At 42.1% G+C, this 17198-nt stretch overlaps 1 protein-coding gene across 2 annotated transcripts in view; it reads left to right on the top strand.

Moving 5' to 3' along the window:
- Nucleotides 1–17198, top strand: part of LOC137470877 (neural-cadherin-like) — a 55319-nt gene that overhangs the window by 8886 nt on the left and 29235 nt on the right. For both annotated transcript variants that reach the window (XR_010997284.1, XM_068184667.1), the window contains exons 2-10: nucleotides 5095–5289; nucleotides 5736–5961; nucleotides 7252–7456; nucleotides 7823–7934; nucleotides 10706–10955; nucleotides 11880–12022; nucleotides 12369–12541; nucleotides 13549–13717; nucleotides 15429–15599. Coding sequence is in view for 1 of the 2 variants with exons in the window: in XM_068184667.1 (XP_068040768.1) it covers nucleotides 5095–5289; nucleotides 5736–5961; nucleotides 7252–7456; nucleotides 7823–7934; nucleotides 10706–10955; nucleotides 11880–12022; nucleotides 12369–12541; nucleotides 13549–13717; nucleotides 15429–15599 (1644 nt within the window). In the remaining variant the exon portion in view is untranslated. The remainder of the gene's footprint in view (nucleotides 1–5094; nucleotides 5290–5735; nucleotides 5962–7251; nucleotides 7457–7822; nucleotides 7935–10705; nucleotides 10956–11879; nucleotides 12023–12368; nucleotides 12542–13548; nucleotides 13718–15428; nucleotides 15600–17198) is intronic.

The raw sequence follows: 17198 nt of genomic DNA, 5'->3' as shown, positions 1-17198 counted from the left end.
TGATGTTCAAGCTTGTAGGAATAATTTACCACCAGATTCAAAAGCCCCTTGGGCAGGAGAGAGTGGCACAGTGGACATCGTGACTGTATAAATATCACTAACGGTGTCATTAAAATGCAAAAAAAAAAAAAAAAAAAAAAAAAAAAAAAAAAGCATTTCTGAAAGTGATGATGAACTCTGATTAAAGATCAAGTACTGCCACAAGAAATTTTGGTTTAAGTTTAAATATCCCCAAGTAGATTATGGCTATGGTTCTGAAGATGACAAGGGGGTTTTAGCATTTAGCCATTTCTCAGGTGTAGATTTCAATAATGAGCCAAAGCTCCTGATGTCTTGCCCTCCACTGAGGACTTGTGGTGTGGCCAATGAGCACCACAGCACAATGAAGGGCTTTCTAGGCATCCCACCTTGGTGTTCTATTTCAGGCTGGATACTTCAGAAACTTCTTCACATACCACACTCTCTCTTTTCAATTCAAATGATTCTTTTTGCCTGAGGGGATAGAAACAAAACATAAACGACAATTTTTAATGCACAATTTTAGTTTTTAATTTTCCAGCATTAGTCCCCTCAAACCCACATCAGCCTATGCAGCTTTAATTCTAATCTTGGGAAAAGAGATTCTCTTCTCTTATGTTTCTTCTTCTGGTGAGGAAAGAAACTAAATGATCAAAGGAGTGAAATTGATACAGGCTTGCAAGAATAGCCACTTGCAGTTTCAAAACCCTTTCCAGTTCTTTCTTTGCTCTCATATTATTGTCCAAGGAAGGTGTGGGCATATGTGCTCTGATCTGCTGAAGAGTGTTTAGCCCTCCAAGACACAAACTTAGCATTTCTTCATTCCCCCCACTCTTGTGCTTGATATATCCTAACATTTTTACTTAATATGCTCTTAATTGATTGATGGACATCCCTTTTGTTTACATGTCTTTTTTCAATGTAAGCAGGAGGTAAAGCTGAAGCCTTTTAGATACACCAGAATCTCCAGGAAAATCAGCACTCCTTAATATTCTCTTCCAGACTGATCTTACCAAGACTCTTTCCAATGTGTGGTGCAGAGGCCAGGCTATCCTATTGATAGTCTGGTTTCCTGATTATTTCCTTCCTTGCAGTGGATAATTCATATTGACAAAATTGGGTGAACTGCAACATCACTGGGTGATGTTGCATTTTGATTTAACAGGATGCTGTGGTTGTGTCAGGAACAAAATAAACCACTATTGATTTCACAGGCTTGATCTGTTAATGCCTTTGCAGCTATGACAGTTGAAAACCCAATGCATTCCTGGGGAAAAACTCTACTTTGTCAAGGCTGGTTTTGTTTCACTGACTTGTTTCAAGACAGTGTGATATTTTTACACAGTATCTGATTGCCATATGTCTGTAGCATCTTAAAATCCTTGAGTTTCTCACACCTGGCGTGTGTGCAAAGGGGAGCGACCGGAACAAAAATGTCCCTACTCATAGTGCTGCTTCTGAACAGCTCTTTCTGGATGATAGGGGAAATTAGTGCTGTTTGACTGACCTCCTGTTAGTCTCCAGTTCAACACCACTTTTTTAGAGTTTTGGACTTGAATTGATAAAATCCGCTCTTTGTAACTATCTTTTCTTCCATTTATGCCTTGCTAGGATTAGAGCTCTGATCTATATACATATAACCTGGACTGTTTGGTCAGCATTCTTGCAGGTTGCTTCAATTTAATTTTTTTTTTACTTGCATGGAGAAAACAGCTTCAAGTCTGAAAGTCTGAAATAAATGCTGAGGGCCTGAAGGAGTGAGCCAGGTCTCAGCTGCAGAAAGATATTCTACCCTATAGCTGAAGTTTATTACCCCTGCTGCTGTACTACAGCCCTCCAGGTTTGGCTTCATCCCATGTTTTTCCTTTCACGTGTGATGCTGGATGTTTCTAGACTGCCATTCACTCCTTTTCTCATTTCTTACCCTTAAGCAAACAGCAAAGATAAAACACAAAGTCCAAGGAATGTTTATGTTAGAAGTTCCTTGAAGCTGCAGGGGAATGAGTGACATGTGGACATATATGCCTCAAAAATCAATGAGATGCAAAAGCTGAAGGGCAGGGAGATTAATGCGTGATGGAAAGGATTTAACAGTCTTGCTGGTTCCATGCCCCTGCCTAGAGGAAGGTTTTCTCACAACAAAGTGATTGCCAGCAGATATTTGTCTAGTCAGGTCTTAAAGATCTCAGTGGTGGATGCTATCTCGCTTCTCTGGCCACTATCAAGGGCTCCATTGTCCTTATAATTAAAAACATGCTGAGAGGGATTCCATGCCCAACATCTAATGCCAGTCTTTTCCTTTGGAATGAGAGTTAGTTATTTTTTGGTTTGCAGGTTACTGAACAGCTGACTGACTTCATACCTTAGTCCTTATATCACTGTTTGCATGTCTCTTGCAGTCTCCTGAAAATCTCCAGATCTTTTCACCTCTCTTGAAGGGCATTCTTACTGGTTATGCTCTTGGCTCTTCTCTAGACACTTGCCAGCTGGTCCATGTCTTTCTTGAAATCCAGCCCCTAGAACTTCAGTTCACTGGATTGCCCAGGGAGGTTTTGGAGTCTCCCTCCTTGGAGATATTCAAAAGCCTTGTGGATGTTTCTCTGAGCAGCCAGCTCTAGGTAGCCCTGCTTGAGCAGAGCAGTTGGACCAGATGACCTCCAGAGGTCCTTCCACCCTCACCCATCCCATGAATCTGTGATCTGAGGCTTTGCTAAGTGTCACAATTTTACTAAGATTCAGTGAGGGCTAAGCATGAGCCAGCATGTGCCCAGGTGGCCAAGAAGGCCAATGGCATCCTGGCCTGAATCAGCAATAGTGTGGCCAGCAGGAGCAGGGCAGGGATTTTCTCTCTGTACTCGGCAATGGTGAGGCCACACCTCGAGTGCTGTGTTCAGTTTTGGACCCCGTACCACAAGAAGGACATTGAGGAGCTGGAGCGTGTCCAGAGAAGGGCAGCAGAGCTGGGGAAGGGTCTGGAGCACAAGTCCTTTGAGGAATGGCTGAGGGAGCTGGGGGTGTTTAGCCCGGAGAAAAGACGGCTCAGGGGGGACTTTAGTGCTCTCTGCAGCTGCCTGAAAGGAGGCTGTAGCCAGGAGTGGCTCGGTCTCCTCTCCCATGTAACAAGTGATAGCACAAGAGGAAATGGCCCCAAGCTGTGCCTGGGGAGGGTTAGATTTGATATTAGGGAAAAAAAATTTCACAGAAAGGGTTGCCAAGCATTAGAATAGGCTGTCCAGGGAAGTGGTTGAGTCACCATTCCTCGAGATATTTGAAAGACATATGGATGTGGCATTTAGGGACATGGTTTCATGGAATTGTAGAATATTTAAAGTTTGAAAAGACCTTTAAAATTATCAAGTCTGACTGTCAACCTAACACCAGCACCATGTTCACCATTAAATCATATCCTCAAGTGCCATGTCCACATGCTTTTTCAACATTTCCAGGGATGGTGAGTCCCAGGTTTAGTTGTGAAGTTGGCAGTACCAGGTTAATGGTTGGACTTGAAGATCTTAGAGTCTTTTCCAACCTAAATTCTTCTATGTTTCTATTTAAATGCAGCTTTCATAGAAAAGGAAGATGAAGTGTTTGTAAAAGTCCAGAAAATTACGGTTAATTTGAGCAACACAAATATTTTCCCCGACATGCTGTCCTGAACTCAATGAAATCTGTTCCCTTGTCTGTCTTTTTAAAAACATAAATCTCTGTTTTACTGTTGACTTTGGGTGGTTTTACAATACCTACAGCAGGATTAGGACCTCATTATTGATTGGTACTTTACCATTGGATCACCTACATGGAGCAATATTAAGAATAATCTATATTATTACAATTTTTTGAATCATTCTCCAGGTTTCACTAAATGGGAAAAATACTTGACTACATATTAAATCTCTGCAGAAATTAGAACTGCCTGAATTAGACCAATAAATGAACAAAAATATCTTTAAATGCTCATGCCTACAAGTTTTCATCCCTTTACGAGCAAAATAACAATGTCTGTAACTGGCTGAATTAGGACAGGTATTTATTTGTCAACCCTCCTTCTTGGCTATAGATAAAATAGTGACTGCTCCAGCTGCTCTTATGAGCTACTACCTCATGCTATGGGTTGTGCCTTGTCCTACACAGCAATACAGAGGGGGAAAAAAAAGTGAACCCATGTTCTCCTGTATGCAGTGCTGGTTCATGAGAAAACCAGAAACCATCTAATCTAAGAAAACTAAGGAAACCATATCTTAAATGATTTTAAATACTTTAAAACCCCACAAAAGTTCAGTTAAGTTTTTTCCTTCCTGGGAATGATTATCTCTGGGAAATTTGTCTAGCATGTATTTTTACTGCAGGGTAAGGCTGCTTGTAACTACAGGTCTGGTGTGTCAGGGAATGTCTATCTGTGGGTAGCCTTTTATTTAGTATCACATCCCTGAGACACACACTTAGAATTGTTTGGAATTTCTGGCTTACTTCTTGCCTTTGGTTCTGGTTTTGTCCACATGCTCCTGCTTTCTTCCACCCTGTGTGAAATGGCCTTCTTGAAGGCAGAGTTGAAGGGTTTTCCGTATGAGACACACATACACCTGGGTGGATGTTAATTTTGTAGTGGTGTAGCCCTTAACAGACCTGCAACCTCAGTGCAGTTTGTGGAAGTATGTGATCATATTTTAACAGGCAGAAAACATGCATTTCTCCTATGTACCTTTCTACATTTAGTTTATCTTTTTATTCAACTTTGTTCTCTACATTCAGTAATACATTTGTTTTAATTTGAAGTCGAATCTTAAGGCCACTTTTAGAACACAAATATGCTTAGGAAAAATTCTTAGGAAAATGCTTAGGACAAAAATGCTTAGGAAAAAGAAGCGCATATATACCTTTAGCATCTTTTAGTGACTTGCTGTGAATTAAAAAGGCTTGAATATAGGTCTCCCTAGAGGTAAAAAATACTGTGATTAAATCACTACATGTCCTTTGCAGTGGAAGCTTCCTTCTCAGTTTGTTTACAGATATTAATGGATAAGATCTTAACATTAAGTTGGTGACCAAGCTGTCTAGAAATCCACGTGTCTTTTGCAGATGATGACTGGTACCTCTGCCACGTGACTCTCCTTGCTCCAGAAGAGGAGCTTCTGTCCTGGGCCATGCACCCATACCCATACCTGGCGCGCGCCGACCCCGATGCGCGCAAAGGCACTCTCATCTACCAGCTCGTCGCGCGTTGCAGCAGCCATGAAAACACCACTGCTGGCATAACTTACACGCTCATTGCAGGTAGGGCTAGTCTGAAAAAAAAGGTGAAATTCTGTTTAGTTGCAGATCCTTCTTACCAAGTTCCCATTTTATTATTTCATTGGTAGATTTTTCCCTTGGGGAATCCTTAAAGACACAGCAAGAACAGGACGTAGAGGCTGGAAGTGCTGTAACTAAAAGTTACATGGATGGGAATCTTTCTTATTGCCATTTTCTTTGCTTATTTTAAAATTGATGACAGCTTTACTTTTAGCTTAAGGCTCCATTTCTTACTTATTCTTGTCCCTTTTATACTGTTGGTCTACAAAAGAATGTGAGTGAAAGATAAGGTGAACAACTGGAAAGGTAAAAAGCAGTGTGTACAAGGACATAGGTGGATGAGTTGGGGATGGCTTACCTCGAAATGGTGAAGCTGCAAATGTTCTTGCTGCGGGGATGTCTCAGACCAGCTGTGCATGTGTTGATAGGTGGTGAAGAACGATTCCAAGTGGATAAGGACACTGGCATGATCATGACAACTGGTCTGCCTTTGACGTGGAACAAGGAGTATGTGGTTACTGTGGAAGCCTCTGATGAGCACGGCAACAAAAGCCCCTACGCCTCCGTTTCCATCCTGGCAGGCTCCCGACCTCCGCAGTTCACCAACATGTCCTACAGTGTGTTTGTCCCTGAAAATACTCCAGCAGGAGAAAAGTAAGTTGTACTTGGTTAGGTGACTCCTCCCTGCGGTCTGAGAGGAGCTTCACAGAGCACAGCAGGGTGAAACTGTTGTGGTTTTGCTTCTTAGGGCCATGCATATGCATTTGTCTATCACACTTTAAAAATAATGTTGTGTTTTCTAAAAGAATTTGTGCCTCTTTTGATGTTTCTCCAGTGTAACATGAGTCTCCATGTGTCACACATAGTCTGAGACACTGGAATTATTTTAATGCTTTTGGGGTTTTAGTGTATTGCATCATGAATTAGAACAGCCAAACTGCTGGCTATGCATCTCCTGGTGATTTAAACAGATGCTTGAAAAATAGTCTTTTAATTAACCAGATCTGGAGTTGTTTGTGTCCTGTTTGACTTGTATTTAAATTTCTAGAAAGACAAGTCATTGCCAGACTCCTGAGATAACAGCACCAGTGTGAAATACAAATAGATAAAGCTCAATTTCCAAGAGGCTCTGCTGTTGCATGAAGAGTGGCTAAGCCAAGCCACAGTGGGGAGATGCTCTCAAGCTGGCTCTGGGTTTATTGTCACTGTTCAGCTACTTGAGAGCAGAATGGGCTTTAAGATCTCTAAGTAGCAGGTGGAACAGTACCATAAGGCCTCTAAGGAGCAGGAACCCTCAAAATATACTGATGACCTAGGAAAAATTGCTGGAGATGTGCCACTAATCCTTAAGAGAGGCTGAATGAGGAGGAGGGAAATTTCTCTACTTCCCAGGAGCTTTCAGTGAGATGAGCTAAAAGTGTATTATGCTGGTGAAAGACTGGTGTGAGAGGTGGAGGTTCAAAACATAAGTCACAGTAGGGAGGCAAATATTCCTTTGATATCCTGCCAAGGTGGACAGCAGGATCTGGAAAGCCCTGTGCTCCATCGGTTTCCCATCCATGTCTAAACCTGTTTCTTTTCTAAATATACAACTATAGAGAAACTCAGAAGTATAGTAGGTCACTTATTTCTGAATAACTGAGAAACTGGGGGTAAACCAGTACTGCTGTCAAGTATTTAAAAGGCTACAATAGGGAAGAAAAAGATGGTTTAGGGTTTGTGGGGGTTGAAATGGGTTGTTATTTTAGCACTGCTGTGTCAGTGAATAAGTTTGGTGAGAGAAGAGAAGGTAGATGGGCTCCCTGTCTGAATACAAAACTGAGCCAAGCATAGACAGAGAGTAAGCAAGACATCTTTCCTCATCCTATCCTCCTCTAGGTGCTGAGGAGACAGCTTTTGTGGTTATTGTTTTGAAGCAAAGGGTTGTTCTCTCGTTCTTTGCAGAGTAGCAGTTGTTGAGGCGGTTTCTTTCCAGAGCCAGCCTCTTTCCTACACTCTCCTGATGAACCCCTCTGGGCTCTTCCGGGTGAGGCAAGAGAGCGGAGAGCTCAGCCTGACCCACCCCGTGGACTACGAGAGCGAGCACCACCTCTACCACCTCCTGCTGAAAGCCATGGAAGTTGAGAGCACTCTCAGCAGTGTCACTGAGGTACATGAATCTCTTCACTCCTACCCATGGTCTGCGATCCCTTGCTCTGGGACCAGTTACACAGATGGATAGCCCAGGACACTCGTGAGGATGCTGGGCAGGGAGGAGGCTTTGTAGTACAGGCAGAAATCTGGGCTCTGGCCCGGCTTCACATCTGGGCTCTTCAATTACCTCATGATATTACTCTTTGGCTTTGCCTCCCATCTTGGGACTGGAGGAGAAAATGCTTCTCTGAGTTACAGGAGTAGTGTGAGAAGAATAGCATCAGAGGTGTAAGGATGGGACAGCAGCAAAAGCACTGACTGCCACTGCTCTTTTAGCAGTGTAGAAGCTAAAATCCATTCTCAGTGTGTACATTTTCCTCAGGTCATGGTCCATATCACCGATGAAAACGACTGTTCTCCTGAATTCCAGCGCTCCATTTACAGCAGAGACAACGTTCCCGAAACCATTCCTATTGGCACGTCTCTTCTGCAAGGTGGGAACCGTCCTGTCACCTTTCATTTCAGTCTCGCTGCAGATGTGCTGGTTTGTTACCTTTTCATGTTCTGGCCACGAGGAAGTGCTGTCTCGCACAGGCACTGCCTTTGTAGGATGTGGATGGCAGCTTTCCTGGTGGTCTGTGGATGACTTTTAGGTATCCTGGAAGTAGAGCTGTGAGTGTCTTCAGGTGAGGATCACTGTACTGTGCCTAAGGAGAGATCCTGTGGTATCCAAGGGCAGTTAAAGCCGCTGATAGAAAGTGGCTTCATTTCCTTTAAATGTTGTAGCTGTCTTTTCGGGGGTATGAACCCTGAGAAATGAATATGTGCCAAGGCAAGACTTAGCAAAAAGATGAAAATGTAAATTTCCCAAAGATGGAGCTGAACTCTGCAGGTTTCAGAGGTACTTTAGCTTCCCTTTTGTAAGGGAGCTGCAAGGCCTGCTTTCTCTAAACATTTGCTAAGAGAATTCAGAGCTTCTCATACTTAATTTTTAGATTTAATTTCTCCTGGGAAGAAAGAAATTGATCAGAAACCAAATCCTAAAATTCCTAAGCATGTGATTTTCCTTAAAGAGATGAATATTCTTCTGTCCAGAGGACTTGTAAAGCTCGTCAAAATTCCACTTGTGGGGGAAAAATGTGTGCCCCATGTCCAAAGCAAGCAGAATGTCAAAGCTGTGCAACTGCATCCCATGTTGTTTTCTTTTCACATGGGGTACATTTCAAGAGAAAGAGCCATCTTAGAAAAGAAAATGGGAGGTGGAAGTACAGTGACAGTCAGTGGAAATGGGTGTGTGAAGACTCACTTGCTGTAGAAGGGCTGAGCAGGGTTGTTAGTGGCTGCAAGGAAGCTGTACCTTGTGCAGGATGAGACCTGTGCCACTGACTGCCAAGGTAAGTATCTGAGGAAAAAAAGACAAAGAGCTCTTACCCTCATTGTAGCTCCTTGAGGGATGAGATGTTGTGGCCTCAGAATGATCCACAAACAAAAATAAATGCAAATATGACAGCTTTGGCCATTGTGGGCATGCCTGTAGCTGTTTGTGGCAGTGAAATACGTAGTGTGATAAATGCTTTTGTTAAAACTGTGGGTGATGCAAATATAGGTTTCAGTTTTCAGCTGCTTTTATTTTAGCACACTCAAAGTCTGGAGCACAGAGGGTGCTCTCAGAAGGACCCTCAGCCTTCAGCTGCATCGATGTGCCACTAGAACAAGGCTTGGAGCTGTAGCTGGCAACTCAGTCAGCTTTTGAGCCAGAGTTAGTTTGCACTAAGCTAGTTCAGAACATGCAAAGCCAGCACAGAGCTGCTTGTAGCTGGCATATGATCCTTTCCAAGGCACACCAGCTTCCAGGATGGAATGAAATGGAGGGGAATAGAATTCCCAGGTGCTATTGGGAAGTAAGGCATGTTTCTGTCATGTACAAGTGCCACATTCCCTATTTGCCAGAAAACATCTGGGGGGAAAGAAGCATATCATTAAGCACATAGCATGTATTTCTCTGAATGGTTAAATGGCTCACTAATGACTGTAGATTAAATCTGAATTTTTCAAATCAGATAAGTTTTTCACATTCTGCATGCCTTTCTAAAAACAACAACAAAATACTTAACCACTATATTTGACAGATTTAAATCACTGTCATTTTAGTCTCTGAGTTTTTAATATCTTTTGTCTGTCAGTGCAGCAAGAGAGTCATTAACTCTAAAGCCCTTGATTCTGTAGTCTGTAACACAAACATTTATTCACAGCAGGATTTGGAAAAACCTTACAACCACTCTAAATATCCTTGTAAACAAAGATGAGTAACTATCCACAGGCAGATGCAGTTGAAATTTTTTGCAACTAAGTAGAACAGTTCTTCAGTGTACTTTTGAAATCATTCTCTGCTCCTTTCCTATTTTGAGTTAATATTCTGATAGAGACATGTTGTTTCTGCCTCCCCTCTGTGGATGATGCTGCAGCTGTTTACTGGGGTGTCCACGCACTGCAATCAGTTCTGCTTCCACAAGGCTGTGTGCTACCACGGTGGCTGCATCTGGATCCTATTGGTAGAATAAGGAGTTTGTTTATTACCAGTGTGGGTATGATGTGAAGCCTCATTCTTAAGCTAGAAAAATTGCAAGGTAATTGGAAAGGTGAGCTTCTGCTCTTAAAAATCACTTTTGATGCTTTGTTATCCTGGTTTGCTGCTCCTGAGCAGATGGGACACTCAGTGTACTGAATAAACACTTACGGGGGAGGAATGTTTAGTCACTCTTCGTACCTCAAAGCACCAGGTAATTTAAAAGTGTATAACTAGCTGGGAGCTAATTAAATTTGAACATTACTTTCCTGGAAAGAGTGAGGAACCAGTTTATGACTGATAATGTTCACCAACGTGCATACTGATTGTGTGCTAATTACCAGTGTTGATTGCTATTTGTACAAAGCATTTTGTGCAATGCTGGGATCACAGCTGTCTTGCAAATTCACCTGACTGAGATCACTCGGGCTGAGTTGGAGCAGAGGGAAGAACTGTTTTGATTTTTCACTCCCAGCCTCCTGCTAAGTTCCCAGACTCTAACCACAAAAAAACAAAACAAAACAAAATCCAAACAAACAAAACAAACAAACAAAAACTTTTATGGATTAAACTGATTTAAGTGATGCCTGTGCTCAAAAACTAACAAACAAACAGAGTTGGCTTGGTGGGAAACAGCATAACCAAACTTCCTTTGCAGTATGTTAAATTTGCGATTCTGTTAAATGTGTTCTCTAATAGTGCTTGCAACAGACTGCGACTCTGGCTCCAACTCTGAGATCTCTTACTTCATCCAGAGCACTGATTTTTCCATCACACGTCACGGGGTCATCAATTCTAACCAGAGGCTGAACTTTGAGCGAGCCAGCCACATGTATGAGTTTGTGGTGATCGCTGTCGATAAAGGACATCCCCCTCGGACAGGGACGGCGTCTGTGCGCATCCGAATGGCCAACGTCAATGACGAGGCTCCTGTCTTCTCCCAGGCCGTGTAAGGCACCTTGAACATCTGCTTTGCTTTTAAAAGATGCTGTTCAGACATGTAACCTTAATAGCACTTGGCTAAATGGTCCCTTGTTGTTTTGTGCAAGCGTAAGTACCGGTGAAATTGGAGGATAATTTCTATATAGAAAGGCTTTAGGAGTTGGACTTTCATTTCTAGATTGTATATTAAAAAATACGTAATTTTTGGTACCACACATTGACTTTATAGAGAGACAACAGAATGAATCAAAGACCTATCTATACAGGAAATGTTTTTGACTGCGTTGCCTCCTGGGCCTCAAAGTGATTATCCATTTATAAATAGGTGACAAATAAATATAGTAGTTAGCAAACTACTACTGAAACTTAATTTTAGCATCAACAGATTGTATTGTAAGCTAATTTCATGAGCCCCTGCTTAAGAGTCCATTTTCTTTCCTGTCCCTAATCAAGATAATTTCTATTCTTTGCACAATTCTGTAGTATGAGCATGTTTCAAATACAAAACATACATATATTTATTTACAAATTCAAATACTTTTTTATATTCATCTCTGTAGTATCTGATGCTTTCCATTAATATATAGGGACATAAGAAACACTGCATGGCAGATACTACTCCTTTTTCTCAACTTTAATAGACATATGATCCTGTTTTACAGTACAATGTATTACGGTGCATATTGTTATCCTCCAAGGCATCCTTCAAAATTATATATACCAGAAGTACAGGATTACAATCCTAAAATAAATAGCAAATGTTGAACAAAGAAGACCTAACTCATATCTTAAACCAATTTAAGATTCCATAGTTGCATGGCCAAAGCTTTCAAAATACATTCATAATGAGTTCATAATCTTGCTGATGGTTAACATGGTGATGGTTATTCTGATACTTTGTGTGCTGTCATTGCTCCCTTATGTCCATCAGTTACAGGACTTTCCTTTCGGAAGATGCTGGTCCTGGCACCTTGGTGGCTACTGTTCGGGCAGAGGACCCTGACGGAGATGGGCTACTTTATCTGATTACAGGGGGCAATGAGGAGGGCAACTTTGAGCTGGATAGCCAGAAAGGTAAGGAAAGAGGTTTTGGAACATAGTTATTTACTGTCTAATCTCTACTGACTCTGCTCCACCTGTATGTCAAGAACCATAAGAAAGCACCATGTTTATATAATCTGCAAATGCAGATGCTTTGTATCAGGAGGTTTTGTTCTTTGATATGATGCTTGTTCTTCAACTATCAGCCAAAACTTGGGATCCTGGTCCAAGGGTGTGCAGACTAAGATGATAGGTTCCTGTGCTTTCAAACCAAAATACAAACTGAGCCAGCAATACAGTGACAGAGAAATGTGATGCTCACTTGATTTTGTGTGTTTACAGAGTAAATTAACATGACACTTTATGCTTCCAAATTCAGGTATCATTAAACTCCGCAGAAACCCACCACCCACTCTGAAAGGGCCACAGTACACCCTGAATGTCACTGCGATAGATGACAATGCCTCGGGGGGACCCACTCCTCTCAGCAGTTTTGCTGAGGTTATTGTAGGAGTTAATGACATTAATAACAACAAGCCTGTCTTTAGAGAGGTAAGATGTCTTTCTGCAGATATTCTTTTCCCATCTAAGTTATAACTGGGATAAGAGTCTCCATAGCCACTGGTGGTTGCTGGTGGGCTGAAGGGTCTGTGTGTGCAGAGCAGAATGAACTTGTAAGTGAACAGTCAGCTTGTAAGCAGTCAGCTTTCTTCCTAGAGGAAGTGTAAAGTTTTTGGAACCCAGGACATCCCTCTGACTGCCCTGGCTGTCTCAAGACCCTGGCAGGGGGCTCGGAGACCTTGGCATGAAGTCAAAAACACCTGTGGCTTCGATTTTAGCCCGTGGAAAAAACTGCCAACTTTGTATGAGGAATTACAAGCCGCAAGGGTTTGAGTAGTGTGATAGCTGAATTAACACATGGTGAAAAAGTAGAATTTTGGGGCTTTTTAGAATGGGGTTCAAGGGGACAAGATGGAGGGATTTGGGCATGTCCTGACCTTCTTCTCCTTCTTCTTGTCCTCCATGTCTTGCTGTGATGGTGACACTTTTCTATTGGTTTAAGGTAGAGACACAATGTCTAACATAAATGGCATATGATTGCATATGGCATATGATAGATATTGGCACATTATTGTAAACATAGTACACGTAGTTTTTAGTATAAAATGTAAACACCACCCTAGAGGGCACACAGAATGCCATGGACGACTTGCTAGACAGAGCTCAGCAGGTCAGAGAAAGAATGTTATAGATAAGAGAAAATAAACAATCTTGAGAAGCCGACCCTACGCATTCAGACTTCTTTTCCATCTGTGCGGGCTGGGAAACAAAGACTTTTACACTCTTGGGGTCACCTCGACACCCGGACCCTGAGATAAAATCTTCATCCTCCTTTTTCCTTCCTCTCCCTTAGGGATTGATTTCTTTGTGTGCATAAGTAGTAGTAGCAATTTTCTTCCAAGTTTTTCCCAGACCTGCTGGAAAAATATTGGCACTGTGCAGCAGATTCATGTGACTCTGTGTAATATTTAGGGTCGGATGTTTGGGTGTATTTTTAGTGCGCTTACTACAGTGACAGCACCTGGGTTCTGGAGAACCAGCCTCCAGGCACGCGTGTGCTACAGGTAGAAGCCTATGATGCAGACCTCGGCATCAATGGAGAGGTGAAGTATGGGCTCATGCACCGAGATGGAGCTTCTCTAGGCTTCAGCATTGACCCAGACACAGGTCAGTAGCTGCAGGTTACTGAGAAAAAATGAAAATGACGTTGTATTGTAATGAAAATGCCACCGTATCAGTATGTTCATGTGGGCTCATGCTTAACCATGTAACTGCAGGGTTAGTTGTGACAGTTTATAGGATAAACACTGGAAAATGCTCAGGGTATGCAAATAGCCATGCACATAGATTAGATTAGATTGGATTGGATTAGATTAGATTAGATTAAGGTTGTAGTGATTCAAATCATAGTAAGTTTGGGTTGGAAAAGACCTGAAAGATTATTTATTTCCAACACCCCTGCTGGGGGAAGGGACATATTCCACTAGACCAGGTTGCCCAATGCCCCATCCAACCTGGCCCTGAACACTTCCAAGGATGGGGCTTCCACAGCTTCCCTGTCCAACCTGTGTTGGGCAGTGTCTCACCACCCTCACAGTAAAGAATTTCTTCCTAATCTAGACCTGTTCTCCCTCAGTTTAAAGCCATTACCCCTTGTCCTATCACTACATGCCCACAGACTCTCCCCAGCTCTAGTTGAGGCCATCTTTAGGTACTGGAAGGTGCTGTAAGGTCTCCCTGGAACCTTCTCTTCTCCAGGCTGAAAAATCCCAGCTCAGTCTGTCTTCACAGGAGAGGTTTCCAACCCTCTGACCATCTTCATGTCCCTCTTCTGGATTCACTCCAACAGATGCACATCCTTCTTATATTGGGGGTCCCAAATGCAAATTAAATAGGGAAACAAATCCCAATTCAATAAGAAGATAAAAATGTGTTTTGTATCACTTACCTTCCTATTTGGATCAAAGGTAGCTATAAAAATGCAGAGCAGACAGTGTGATTTTTACTGGTTAAGTTTATTGTTGCCTGTGATGTGGCCACAGTTGATTTCTCATCTCATGCACAAATAGGAGATCCAGTGCACTGCAGGCAAAACCCTCATACAGAACAAGGCAACAATGTCTTTATATATGATTTATTTCAAATGAAGATGTTATATAATTGTTGATGTTTCCATAGTCAAAATAGGAAAATATGATATTGTTATGTCCAGGACTGTGCAGGAGACTGGAAGGGACTACAACAGAGCTGAAGAACTATGAGCATTGTAGAGAAATAGGTCTAGAAGTGGCCTCAAGAAGCCCAGTTCAAAATCTGCTAACCAGAAGAAAATAGCTGAGGTACAGAGAGAGACTTGATTAGTAGGGAAGAAAACCTGAAATTTGGAGAAAATTGTTTGATTTATCCACTATATGATTTTCCCCAATTTTAATCTGTTCAATGAGACAGCCTCCAACTCCTGTAGGAGAGGTTACTTTGGTCATATCACTTGTGTCTTCTGTGATGTGGCTCTTCCTCGAAGTAATAATGAGCTGATTCAGTTACTTTGACTACCACTGGAGTAAACCTAGAGAGGCCCTTCAATGAGGAGAAAGTCCTTCTGTGCTCCATGAGCCATGAGATAACAAGATACTCAGACTGAGCTTCTTATCAGGGCAGCAGGAAAAAGGCGACCTGAGGCATGTGAGGAGAGGAGAGACAAGAGAACTGGAGTTGGTCTAGCCCAAGACATGTGTTGCAGGGTCAGTGAGGACTGAGCTTCACAGCTGTTGTTGCATGTGATCAGAGCTTCCTTTTGTGCAGGAGATGTGCAGATTCCTCTCTGCAAATTCGGTCCTGAGGCTGTGACATGCAGCACAGGAGGTGTCTGTGTTTGTAGGAGTCATCACCACCACGCAGAGTTTCGACCGGGAGAAGCAGAGGGAGTACACTCTGTCTGTCACTGCCACTGACCAGGCGCAGGAGCCGCTGATCGGCGTGTGCCAGGTCACCGTCCTCATCGCTGACGTCAATGACAACGATCCCAAGTTTGAGAACAGTCGCTATCAGTGTGAGTGTTACTTAACTGCTTGTCCCCACTACTGCCACATGAATCTTGTTAGAAGGTTATTCCTTGTAACAGTGGCCACTCTGTTAGGTGACCGACCTTCCTTTGTTGCCCACTAAGCCATTTACTGTTTAACCCATCTTCAGTGGAAATGTGCAGAATTAACCAGTCCTCTTTAGTCATTGCAGTTCTCTTAAAATCATTGACATACTTCACTCCTACAGATGAGGCAGATCTGATCCCTTCTCTTTGCAGCTTTTCTCTGCCCAGCTTTTTTCTGCACTGAATTTTTATTTGATGTCCCAAAAGAAAACATGACATCCTAGCTGGGAAATCATCAACCGTGACTAGAAGTACAATTGTCATCTGTGTCTCTGTAGCACAGCACCTCAGTTTGAATAGACTGAAGTGGCATTTATGTCTTGTCAAACAGCACAGAATCCTTGGTTTCTAGGCTGCCTTTGGCTGGGAGCCAACGCCTGCTGTATCTGTCCTGCTGAGCTAGCTTTTCCCATTTGACCTGGTGACATTCCCTTTTTCATCCCCACATGATATGCTTTGCATCAGACTTTTGTTTAATTTGACTTGATGCTTCTCCAGTAGAATCCTGCATTTCATTACACTTGGACTCTCTACATTCAATGTCATCCACAAGTCATGAGTATAATCTGTAGTTATTGGACTGGAACAGGTCCTTCCTTGAATAATTGCTTTAAAATGGAAAAAAAATTGTTTCTGGTGCATCTGCCAACAACTTCATTTTGGAGGTTTTTTGCCACTTGTGTGAAATGTTGTGGAGGGCAAAGCAGTGACCAATGCCTTATTAAAATGAAGATGGCTTATAAGAAAATTGTCTTTAACATCACAGATGCCAGCATTTTAGAAGGACTCAAAAATAAGTTGGATCTTTATATTTTAGGACTTTAACAAGAAGTGACCTGCTGGGAAATATGCTAAATATACATTTACACTTCAGAGTTATGTACAACGACAGAAGGAAAATTGTGTTGCACCTTTTAATGTATCTTTTAGTGACTAATTCTAAGGCCCAAATTCATTAAAATGTATAGATTTGGAATAGCCATTTCTACATTCTTAAAAATGTCTTCTGCAAATGTGGCCAAAGCAGCACTGAGAAGTTGAGTAGGAATGATCTTTCTGGAGAGAAATATTTTTGAGTCGAGCAGACAATCCCTGAGGTAGAGGTAATGTTTGTGCAAAGATGAACCTTTCTATTCTACTATCACATGTGTCCTCCAGGTGAAACTGCCCAGGATTCCTCTTTTTCAAAAGCTGTGAAGCTAAGAGGTTGCATTTGTAATTATGGTGGCTTCACCACTTCGAGGAACAGGCAGATTTTTTTTTCTTTTTTCATGAACAGAGGGTACTAGCAAAAGTTGTGAAGCAAAAGCAGCTTTTTGAGATGGCAGAACTGCAGATAACGAGGTCATGTTATGCCTAGCGCTTTCCCAGCATCTCTACATAAGTAATCAATGCTTGAACGTCACAGAATTAAAAATAGCTTCTTCCCTAACAAGATCAAATGCCATTAGTCATAGGTTTCTATTCATCCTGGAAACTGCTGGTTCTTTACTCTCAGCA

The sequence above is a fragment of the Anomalospiza imberbis genome, chromosome 1, assembly GCF_031753505.1.
Source record: "Anomalospiza imberbis isolate Cuckoo-Finch-1a 21T00152 chromosome 1, ASM3175350v1, whole genome shotgun sequence".
Lineage (NCBI taxonomy): Eukaryota > Metazoa > Chordata > Aves > Passeriformes > Viduidae > Anomalospiza > Anomalospiza imberbis.
Note: the sequence above shows the minus strand (reverse complement) of the source record. Positions and strands in the feature narration are given on the sequence as shown.